The sequence below is a fragment of the Martes martes genome (assembly GCF_963455335.1).
Source record: "Martes martes genome assembly, chromosome: 5".
Taxonomy (NCBI): Eukaryota; Metazoa; Chordata; class Mammalia; order Carnivora; family Mustelidae; genus Martes; species Martes martes.
The window spans coordinates 99,677,414-99,689,652 of record NC_137892.1 but is presented as its reverse complement, the minus strand read 5'-3'; the positions used below and the strand labels follow the sequence as shown (position 1 = coordinate 99,689,652).

General features: G+C 45.1%; 1 protein-coding gene across 2 annotated transcripts in view; it reads left to right on the top strand.

The window, feature by feature from the left end:
- Positions 1–4,614: 4,614 nt before the first annotated feature.
- SLC12A2 (solute carrier family 12 member 2) overlaps positions 4,615–12,239 on the top strand; it is a gene marked incomplete at its 5' end in the record, with an annotated part of 107,687 nt that continues 100,062 nt past the window's right edge. For both annotated transcript variants that reach the window (XM_080803682.1, XM_080803681.1), the window contains one exon: positions 4,615–5,346. In XM_080803682.1, coding sequence (XP_080659808.1) covers positions 4,615–5,346 — 732 coding nt within the window. The remainder of the gene's footprint in view (positions 5,347–12,239) is intronic.

Sequence of the window (12,239 nt, the reverse complement as noted above, 5' to 3'; positions counted from 1 at the left end):
ACTCTACCCCCACGTTGTTCAATATGGTAGCCACTAGCTCTTGGGACTATTTAATAAACTCAAGAAAATAAAATTATATATTCAGTTCCTCAGTTGCACTAAGCATTTAAGTGCTCAATAGCCACAAGTCGCCCGTGGTTATTGTATAGGACAGCACTGATATAGAATATTTCCACCACTGCAGAAAGTTCTATTTTACACTGCTGCTCTATACCAACCCCCTGAGTGATTTTATTCATGTCCACGGTATCAGTTATCATCTATTTGCAGAAGACTCACACATTTGCACTCTATCATACAAACTTCTTTGAGCCCAAGACCCATGTAGTCAAATAGTTTCTTAACTTTTCCATTGGATGTCTCAAAAGTACCTCAGGGGCCCAATATGTTCTAGACCAAATTTCTCATATTTATCTCCAAACCTAGTTTTGGAATGTTCTTTTTCTCACCAATGTTACCATCAACTAACTCCAGGTAAAAAAGTTACCAAATTCATCCTTTATTCTCCTTTCCTTCAATCCATTTCCAAGTCCTTTGAGTTACCTCTGAAGTATCTCTCAAATTTTTCCCTTTCCTCCTATCTTGTGTATCCCCCATAATGCTGAGTTTGATTAGTGGAGCAATACTTCCTGAATTCAAATCTTGATTTTGGCTGAGTGACCTTGGAGAAGTCACTTAACCGTTTTTCCTTGACCCAGTTTTTCATCTGCAAAATGGGGGTAATTTTCTTCATGCTGTTGTTCTAAGAATTAAATAACATTATGAATGCAGAGTTTAGCACCGAATCCAGGGCACAAATTCCATATAAATATAAGCTACTAGTACTGCTATCATCCCAAGCCTAGATTACTGAAGTATCCTGTCTTTCTTATTCTTGCTCCTCTCCAATTTCTACCCACAATATAACTAGAGAGACTTCTAACAAAATTACATCTGATCATGCCCCCCTCTATCTTCTTGGAAACCCATTAATGGTTGTATAAGGCCTTTAGAATAGATAGCTTCATCTCCTATCTCCCTCGTCCCTTGGGCTCTATGCTTTAATCAAACTGGCTGCAAGCTCCTTAGTCAGGCCATGTTCAGTCCATGAGGGCTTTTGCTCACAATATTTCCCTTTTTTGAACTGGCCCCTGCCCCCACAAGTAATCATCCTTCAGACCTCAGGTGAAAAAATCCCTTTCTCCCTCACTGGTCCCTCTATTTTGCATTCTCACTGTACTGTGTTCCAGTCTGTCCTAGAACTTCTCAGTCTGCAATTACCCATTTATATTAGTGACTGCTATTTATTACTACACATGCATTTGTTTCTTCCAACAGACATCTCAGACTGGGCTCCTGATATGCCCCCTACCTGCTCCATTCACCATCTCCTCCACCTCAGAAAATAGCAACACTATTCTTCCAGTCACTCAAGCCAAAACCCTTGGATTCTTTCACACTTCACAACTATCAGAAATTCTATTGCCTCTCCAAAATTCCACTATTCCCCCCTTTGCCCCCTGCCCCCTTTTCATTGCTACCCATCATGGTCAAAGTCATATCATCACTTCCTGGATTGTTGGGTTACCTCTTGACACGTCTCCTTCTTTCTTTCTTTGGCCCCACTATTTGCATTCTTGTATATTTACAAGGCAGATTGATGCTTTAAATATATGTCAAATCATGTCTTTCCTCTACTCAGACTCTCTACTAACTTGCCATCTGTTATGGAGTGAAATGACCTTCCCAACCAAATCTGTATGTGGAAGCCCTAACCCATGTGTGTTACATTGGAGATAGTGCCTTTTGGAGAATAAGATTAAATGATGTCATAAAGGTGGAGCACTGACTCGACAAAGCTGTTCTTCTTATAAGACGAGACCCTAGATTACTCTCTCCACCTGTGAGGACACAGTGATGACAGCTGCCCGCCAGCCAGGATGAAAGACCTGACCAGAAGTTGACCATACTCGCATCCTGCTCTTAGACTTTCCAGCTTCCAGAACTGTATGGAAATACACTTCTATTATTTAAACAACTCAGTCTATGGTATTGTGTTAGGACAGTCCAAACTAACATACCATCTCACTCAAATTAAAAACCAAAGTCCTTCCAAAAGCCAAAGGGGTCCTTTCTGGTCCATCATGGCCCCAACCCCTAAAATCTGACATAATTTCCTTTGATTCTCCCCATCCCTTAAGCAGGCCTCTTAGGCCCCACTGGCCTATATGCAATTCCGAGAACAAGTCAGGCATGCTTTCACCTTACAGTTTTTATTTTTCCTCTGCTTGGAACATCATTTTCCCAAATATACATATCTCTCATTACCTCACTCAAATGTCACCGTCTCAGTGGGGCCCTTCCATGACAAATTTTGCCACCTCCATCTCACACACATATCCCATTCTCCTTCCTTCGTGCTCACTATAAGTGCCCTATATATTGTACCCATTGAATTTTATTGCCTCTCTCTCCCCCACTAGACTATCATTTCCATGAGAGAGGCAACTGTCTGCTTTGCCGTCATATTCCCAAAATACAGAACACCTCATAGTAGGTGCTTACCGTTTGTTCTGCTCAACGAATGTTTAAATCCAACAGGTACCAGTTTAGCTTCAGTACCACACGGATCAAACACTGAGGCAGCAATGGCCCAGTACCAACTATACCGCTTTAGGGACCATCAGATTTTTCTGGCCTCTTCTGGTTGTCACCCACTATCACTAAAGCTGAAGAGGGACTTTAAAAACTGCAGCTACATGATCCGAGGGTGGTTCCTTCCTCTCTCCATTTTTACAACAGAAATAATAAATCTAGAAGAAAAGTTTGCCAAAGTCAACTAAGATCATGGGTATCACAATTTCTTGAGAACTGTCTGATTGCAACTTTCTTCACAGCATTTCCAAAGAATTTTGAGAACTCTATAGCTCTTCGGTCATACTCCCAGGATTCTGCAAAGGAGGGTGTTTAACCCCAGAAATAAAAACTTAAAATATATAAATACAAATAAATAAAAGACAAGCGATGTAAGTCAGTCGTGGTCGTTATCTGCGTTTCTGTGGGGCTGTGGATAGAATTTAGGTTAAAAATAGATTCTGCTGCTTAGAAAGTTGCAAAATCACTATATTCCCCTACATTTCACAGAAAACAGGTCTGCAGAAGAGAGGAGGAAAACAGGAATTCTTCACAACCTAAATCGTGCCGAAAGTTCCCGATTAGTGCTCCACGGTTAGTCACGGGTCTACAGTTAGTAACTGCTGTGTACTCGCTTCTGAGCTGAGCTTCCTATCATTTTGGAAATGCCTCAAGTTAAGAATCGTTTTTGAAACGATCCGGTATCACAACTAAGCTCCCTTCTCACCTTCAAACATCACAGCTTTTAAAATAAAGGTGTCATCGAGGTGTGGACACACCCACTGCATCTCCACTGGAGTGTTTCTGGTTATGCAAATCTAACGCGGCCAGGCGGGGTGTCGACCGCCTCAAAGGCGGCTCAGAGGAAATCCTGCCCCCCTTCTAGGCTCAGGCCTGGAGTGAGGGCCGGCAGTGGCGGCCGGCGCGAACTGCGAGCCGACCTCGCCTGGGGGCGCACCTCGCCGGCAACTCCGGAAGCACCTGCGGGCCCGGCGGGAAAATCCCTGGCTCCACCCACCCGAGCTGGGGGCGACCCGCAGCTCTAGCACCGCCTCGGGTACCACACGCCTGAGACGAAGCGGCCCTGAAGCCATGCCACATCTCGCGAGATCTCGCCGGCTCGGCCCAAGTACTGCGAGCTCAGAACTTAAAAAAAAAAAATTAAAAAAAAAAAAAAGAGAGAGAGAGAGGGAGGGAGCGCGCGCTCCTGAGGCCCTGGCTGTGGTGGCAATTGACGCGGGAGCATCAGCAATCGGCGCGCGCCGAGGCAGGACTCGGGCGCCCGTTCCTCCGCCGGGCCGGGCGTCGTCCGCAGCCTGCTCTGCCGAGGCCTGGGCTGCCGGCCTATTGACGTGCAGCCCCAGGGGCGGGGAGAGAGGGAGGCGGCCGGGGGTGGGGGGGGGGCTCTCCTTTTCGCCGCAGAGGGGGCGGGGGAAGGAGGTGGAAGGGTGGGAGGAGATCGACGGAAGAGGAGGTAGCGGCGCGGAGATCCCGGCGACGGCGGTGAGGCTGCGCGCCGCCGCGCCTGCTCCCTGATCGCGCTGCTCGTGCTGCTCGCGCTGCCCGAGGCCCGGCGCGGACGGGACGGACGCGATCCTCGCGCAGGCAGCTCTCGCGTGAGGTCTGGCAGAAGCCCGGGAGGGCCGGGCCGGCGAGGGAGCGTCTGCCGCGCGACACTGCGGGACCGCGGGTGGGCGGGCTGAGGGGCGGAGGAGCCGCCGACCCCGCCTCCCGCGTGCTGCTGCCGGAGCCGCCACCGCTGCGGCCCCGCCGAGGCTTTAAACAGCGGGGCCCGCCCCGCGCCCACTGCACTCGCGCGCCGACTCGGTTGCCGGCGGCGTTTGTGCCGGTCCGGGCTAGCGGCGGCGGGCGGGCGGGCGGAGGGGCGAGCGATTCCGTCACCTGGCGTTGCGGCCGCGGGCACCGCCGGCGGGGGTCGCGGAGGGCGTGCAGCCCGCGACGTCCGCCAGGCTCTCGGAGTCTGCCGGGGGTCTGGCAGCGATGGAACCGGGGCCCACGGCGCCCTCCTCCGGCGCTCCGAGGCTGGCCGGGGTCGGGGAGACGCCGCCAGCTGCCGCGCTGGCCGCCGCCGGGGTGGACCTGCCCGGCACGGCCGTGCCCTCAGTGTCGGAGGATGCTGCGGCCACGAGCCGGGGCGGCGGCGGGGTCCGCGGTGAGGGCGCCGCGGCGGCCGGGGACGGACTGGGCAGACCCCTGGGGCCCACCCCGAGCCAGAGCCGCTTCCAGGTGGACCTCGTTTCCGAGAACGCGGGGCGGGCTGCGGCGGGCACCGCGGCTGGTGCAGGGGCTGGGGGTAAGGAGACCCCAGCGGACGGGAAAGCAAGCGGCGAAAGCGGGCCAGGCAAGGGCAGCGAGGAAGCCAAGGGCCGCTTTCGCGTGAACTTCGTGGACCCGGCTGCCTCTTCATCTGCTGACGAGAGCCTGTCGGATGCGGCAGGGGTCGGAGGCGACGGGCCCAACGTGAGCTTCCAGAACGGCGGGGACACTGTGCTCAGCGAGGGCAGCAGCCTGCACTCTGGCGGCGGCGGCGGCAGTGGACATCACCAGCACTACTACTATGATACCCACACCAACACTTACTACCTGCGCACCTTTGGCCACAATACCATGGACGCCGTGCCCAGGATCGATCACTACCGGCACACCGCAGCGCAGCTGGGCGAGAAGCTACTCCGGCCCAGCCTGGCCGAGCTCCACGATGAGCTGGAAAAGGTGAGCTCTCGCAGCCCTCCCTCATTCCCCAACCACTGGTCCTCGCTGACCGCGGGATGTGGCCGCTGGCTCGCCACGGGTGAGGTGGCGGGAATGGACGTGCACGACTCGCTGGCATCTCTGCGGTCAGCTGTCAAGGGTGGAACTGCCGAGGAATGTAACTTAATCTCTTAAAAGTTTGCAGCGGGTTAAGCTAGCTAGGTAATAGAAGAGAGATTGCATTTAACAACCTTCACCATCCACTTGTGTATCTGGTGTACGCTTTCTTTCTCACTCACCCTTAACAGTCATCCTTCTGAATGACAGTGTGCTTGTGGGCCCTGAGGAGGGAATGTGCGGGACGTTTTGGTGAGGGTGTCTCTGGGGAGAGAGTGGAGAGCACCTGCCATCTGTGTCCATTTTAAAGGTTGTATTGTGTGGCTTATGTATACGCATTAGGGGTCCCGAGAGTGGGAACAGTAGTGTTTGAAGGGAAAATCTTAACAGGGTGTGTTTGTGATCTATGAATTATTAAGGCTCAATTATTGCTCTCTTGAATATCCTTTGAAAAATCTTGGGATACGCTCTTCCTGGTAATGGCATAAATCTATTTTTTATTATGTAAACTTTTTGGGAGAGGACTGTATAAAAAGTTGGGGGGCTGCAAAGTGTAAAATAGGGGGAGGGGAAAGACTGAAAGAGAAACAAGAGAATTGTTTTTTCTCCTGTGGAGAATGTCTAGAAAGACCTTCTGGGGTCTTGCATAAGTAGTTAGACTTTGTGAACAGAAAACCAATCCTAAAAGTCTACTGGTTTCCACATTGTTATTTTTTATGGCCACATCCAATTTTTATTTCTTCAGGGTGTAAAATTACTATTTTGAGATAAGCTCAATGCTTTTGAAAATTAATATTTAACTTTTATGAGTTGGGATTATTTGACGTTTGTTTTAACAAGTGTAAAATGATTATGTTAATGAAATTTTGTGAATCCAGAGTTGGTACCACATAGGCTGAGATGTCATAGTGTGGAAAAGTTTGAATAGAGAAAGTATGTAATTTCTTCAGGTGTGATTATTTGCTCTCATACACTCATTTCATACAAGACTCTACTTGTCCTAGTGTTTGATAATGTAACATTCATACATTTTGAAATAATTACAGAGGTCCCAATCCTTACAGCTTACTGATTCTTTAAAAGCCTGACATCATTTAGCAAAATCCCTTACGGTATTTTGTCATATCGGAAGAAAAACAATTTTTAAGACACTTATTTATACTCTTGTAGTTTCTTTCAAAAGAAAGAAACTTGTAATTTATTTTTATCTCTGCCAAACTCCAAATCTCTGTAAAGTAGATGTATAGCTGGTAATTTCCCTTTCATTATAGCAATTTTATTATTAAAAATACCATAAGCTATATTTCAGATTGATTGCACCAAAGCTGAACAGTTAAGTAGTAAGGCAGTCTATATGTACCCCTAAGTTTTTAAAAGGGTTTTTGAAATGAAGGATATTATATACCTTGAACTTGTAAATATCCTAGGAAAGTTTTTGTTACTCTAAGTTTTCTGAACAACAGAGCTCTTCAAGTTCTCCAAAACTTGAGGGTTTGGGGGGCATTTTTGATCAGTTTACAGTGTCTTAAAAAGAAAACTTGTATAGTTAGCTGTATATTTGAAGCAACTATCCAACCTGTGAGCCTCATCTTCCTCAGCTTTCGTGGTTATTTTGAAGATTAGAAAAGAAAAGGACATCAAGGCTCATGTTCAGTGCCTAGAAAATAATGGCTTATGTAGTTATTATTTTGATCTGTGTTGGCCTATCAGAAAGTACACAAACTCTAGGGTTTCAATTTAGATTCTCTTAATTCCTACATGATGAATGTAGTGTATAAATGTTATGTTCATAGCTCCATTTATGCAACAGGTAGTATAAGGAATTCTTCATTGTTTTGTTTTGTTTTAACCTTCTGCCACTTGGGTCCTTTATGGTCAGTTTAAAAAGTTTATTAGATCAACTAAGCATAGTACCTCATATGGAAAATAATTTTGTTCAGAATTTCACAAATGGACTGAAGAAACATGTCATGTTAAGGAGTACAGATCTGACTATGGAGACTGACCGCTGTTGAAGGAGGGTAGGAGAGGTTCTAGCATAGTTTGACTAGATCCTCACCATGCCTAGATTTACTTTTATGTCCATGAAGCCTATTCTAATGCTTCTAGCCCTCAGTGAATCATAATATTTAGAATTTTATAACATTTAATTCTAGCGCTTGATTGAATGTCACATAATCTACTTTGATTAATAAGTGCTTCAGTATGCACCTTAACTGGATCTAACTCTGTACTAGGTTCTACAAAAGAACAAAAGAAGTAAAAGACAAGCACTTTAGAAACTTATTAGGGGAGAGGACTATATAGTCTTTCTTCTACTTGTTTTCCTTTCTTTACCCACCACTGTGACTTTAAAGTTTTTCCCCTGAAAATCCAAGTGAAGTGGAATAGGGCACTTCCATGGTGTGTATTACTGTCTTGTGCAGCCTTTGTAGAGCCAGGACTCATGAGTTTTCCATTTGTCAAATTTTTAATGGAGAGAGGAGTTTCTTAAGTGTTGGCCACATGGCTTTTGGTACTGTGGCATGATGGAGTAGTTAGCAAAATATATACTGACTTTGTCTAGATACACCTTAACGAAATGGTTGCACAAATAAGATAGGTACAAGCTTTATTTTCAGGGCTATGTGAGGAAAGTGTAAGATACTAGTAAGGCTATAAAGGGACCTAATTTTAATTGGGGTTGGGGAGTCCTTTTTCAAGAAGTGTGACATTGAAGCTAAAACCTAAAGGATAAGTTTATGATAGGGCAGGATAGCATTCCAGGCCAAAGAGGCCCTATATGTAAATATACTGAGAGGAGAGAGTTGTATGTCCAAAGAACTATAAAGAGGCCAGGAGAAGATGTTATTATAAACATAGTGGCAAGTTATTGAAGGATCTTTCATGAGGTGGCAACATGATCTGTTTTGTTATACCATCTCTGGCTGCTGGATAAAGAATGGATTGGCAGGAGCAACAATGGAAGCAGGGAGATCCAAGCTATTACTGAGTTACAGATAATAAGAGTTGGTGGCAGAATGAATCGTATGCAGGTGGATTGGATGTGGGAGTGAAAGAGGAGCTGATTCCCAGGTTTTGGACTTGAGCAACTGAATAGATGGTGTTACTACTGAGATGGCAAATACAGGAGAGGAACTAGATTTGAGAGAGGAAAGAAGGAATTGTGTTAGAATGGTAGTTTATATTTTAGTCCAAGAGTCATTTTGAAGGAGGAGGACAGAATACATGTTATATCTGTATAAGTGTGTGTATGTATGTGTGTATATAAGTATTTATATACACACAGGTATGTACACATGTATGTGTATATATGTATGTGTGTATATACATTGGATATCTATTATAAAGAAGTATGTGTATATATATGTATAGATAGAGTCTAAAGTCATGGACTTGAAATGACTTAGGGAGAGTGGGAAGATAACAGAAAAGAAATGGGGTCTGAGTTTAGGTGTAGAGAATGTAGAAAGGGTTTGTTAGATGTTGTGGAGACATTAAAAAAGGGAAGCGAGAAGGAGCTGCTAGGCTGGTGAGAAATAGCCAGGATAGCACTGTCAGGGAAGCTGAGAAAGGAGTTTTAAAGAAGGCAGAAACTCATCAGGGCTCTTACCAGGAAGTGGTTTTTTTTTGTTTGTTTTGTTTTTTAATCTTTTTTCAAAAAGTAAGTTCAAAGTACTGATTCTTGCCCCTACAAGGAGAAATTTAAAAGTGGAGGTCAAACAAATTAATATTTGATGGGCAACTTCAACACATGTAATGGAAAACATGATCAAATGTGGAAAAATTGAGTGGTGGACGACCCGTAATAGCTTCTACAGGATTAAAGCATTATTAAAACCCTTTTACAGGTACGATTACCTTTGCACAGTTGTCCTTAGTCAAGGTTTGGGAGCTTGGAAGATCACGGAGTTTTGGGTGTGATTCATGCCAGGACATAGTAGCTTCTCTTTGTTATGCCTTCTTCTTCCTACCTGTCCCCCCACCCCGCCTCGACCTGCTCAGAGATGGTAGGGATGTTGAAGAGGACACGTGGGTTATCAGCATCATCTCTCTGCCCTGACTTCATGAAAGTGAAATCATATAACTGAGAGAAATGAGGAGGAATGGTTGTGATAGTGTAGTTAGTGATAAATATGACTGTGACTTTCATAGAATCTGAGCTTGCGTCTCATGTATCTCCATACATAGAACAGGTACTTAATATACATTTGTTCACTGAATGTGTCAGGGTAGGCAGTTCTTCCTTCTTAAGAAGGACTTTAACTAAAACATTAAACAGTATGTCATCTCCACTAACTTGTGTAGCTGCTTCTTTTAGTGAGCTGTATTGACTCTGGGACAAGAAATTTCGGACACTACTAATGACTTTATTATATAACTTTGGTCCTTGAAGTTTCCTGAAGGAAAGAATGGGTCACATCCCATAAAAGGGGGAGGAGTAGAGGAGTTCCCAGACTGAATAAAGGTAGGACCCTGATAAGAAATATTTGCACATGGCAAAGTCAAATTTCAAAGATTCTGCACTTTTGGCAGCTGCCTCACTGTGCTTAAACCCATGCCATTTGAGGTGAAGTGTGGTTTATCCATAACACTGTATGTAGTCACCCAGGTACACACCAGCCTGGGTAGAAGAAAAGAGAGACCTTGGGATTTAAAATGTGGCAGAAATGTACACTGCAATCATAATTGCTGTCTTCTCTATATGTATTTGTGTTGCTATACTCACATTCCCAATCCCGTGAGACTGGAATAACATATCTCAGTTCTTACGTGTTAAATGTATTTGTTTTAAATGATTTTTACTTACATGTTTTATGTAAGTGTTTAGAAAGTCCAAAGTACTAATCCTTTGGTTCCATGCTGAAGTGACATGAATTTAGTTACTCAACAAAGCCTTACTGAGCACCAACAACAGCACTGTTTTAAGTGCTGGGAGTAGAGCTACAAACACAGCCAAGTCTCAGAGCTTTCATTCTAGTCGTAGGAGTCAGTAAGCAAATAGGTCCAATGTAAGTACTGTGAAGAAAATTAAAGGTGGCTAGATGGTGATGGCCATTGTGCTTATGAGGGTAGTCAGAGAAGGCCTCTCTGATGCTCAGCAGATGCAAGAAGGGAGTGAGGGATCAACCCTTGCAAATAATGGGAGGAGAAGAACAGTCCAGGCAGGTGAATGATGAACATCAAGACCCTGAGGTGGAAGTGTGCTTGGCGTGACAGAAACAAAGAGGCCAGCAAGATGGGGGAAGCAAGAGGAAGAGTGATAGGAGAGGTCAGAACAATAATGAGGAATAAACCTGCGATAACCGTGTTTGATACAATGAGAGGTATTGAGATGCTGGGTGTGTTAAAAAGGTAAAATTGTTGGAATTTGTTGCTGTTTTGGATGAGGGGTATATGGAAAGATTAATGCCAGGGCTTTTCCCCTCTTTAGAATGGAGTTGATATTTATGGAGATGGGGAAGACTGTGGGAAAAGCAGGTTTGGGAGGTGGACTCGAGTAGGGTTTCATTCTGCAAATTAGTTCTATAATGGGGCAAAATTTAATAAAATGGCAGCCACTGGTTTGTGAAATAATAGTATTTAAGAAAATGGGTTTTAATTTGTAGCATAAAAATGTGTTTTTATACTTCAGATTTTAGGGAAGTTTGTGAAAACCACTAGTTTTTCAAAAAGGATACAAAAGGGTGTGCAACTAGTGGGTCAGTTCCAGAAGGTGAAAGGGTGAGGGATGGACAAAGAAAACAACTTAAAATATACAAGTTAAAAACATATCAGTGGTGGGGCACCTGGATGGCTTAATGGGCTAAGCATCCATTTCTTTTTTTTTTTTGAAAGATTATTTATTTATTTATTTGACAGACAGAGATCACAAGTAGGCAGAGAGGCAGGCAGAGAGAGAGGAGGAAGCAGGCTCCCCGCTGAGCAGAGAGCCCGATGCGGGGCTCGATCCCAGGACCCTGGGATCATGACCTGAGCCAAAGGCAGAGGCTTTAACCCACTGAGCCACCCAGGCGCCCCTAAGCATCCATTTCTTGATTTTGGTGCAGGTCCTGGTCTTAGCATTATTAGATGGAGCCCAGCAGTGGGCTTTGTGCTCAGCAAGGTGTCTGAGGTCCTCTTCCCCTCCCTCTGCCTCTCCCTCCGCTTGCGTGTGTGTGTGTGTGTGTGTGTGTGTGTGTGTGTGTGTGTGTACATACGCATGCACGCATGTGCTCTTGTTCTCTCTCTCTCTCAGATCTTAAAAAATTGTCCATAGGAATCTATAGTTTCTCATTTAACGTACGAAAGTTGGTTAAGCAGCTGCCTTCTACTCAGGTCATGATCCTGGAGTCCTGGGATGGAGCCTCCTGTCAGGGTTCCTGCTCAGCTAAGAGTCTACTTCTCATGGTGCTCTCTGGCGTGTATGCACACATGCTCTCACATGCTCGCTCGCTCTCTCTCTCAAATAAATAAATAAAATCTTAAAAAAAACTAAATATGAAAGCTGTCTTCCACCATTGGCTACTTTATCCTTTGATATTTTACTAGAATCTGTATTACTGCTTTCTAAAAGCTATTATGAAAACCTGAGTACGGATAGAGAACTCAGGGATGTCTATTTAGAAGATGGGGAAAATCTGAAAAGCAAAAAATAGCTTAGTGGAATGTTGTCTCTGTGCAGAAGCTAATTACAGCAGGTGATTTGTAGTGCCCCTGGGCTCTGAAATTCCCCTGCTTTAAATTTTCACTATACTGTTCCTGAACATTGACTAATTAGATACTCACCTAGGTTAAGAATCGCAGAAACATTTGGG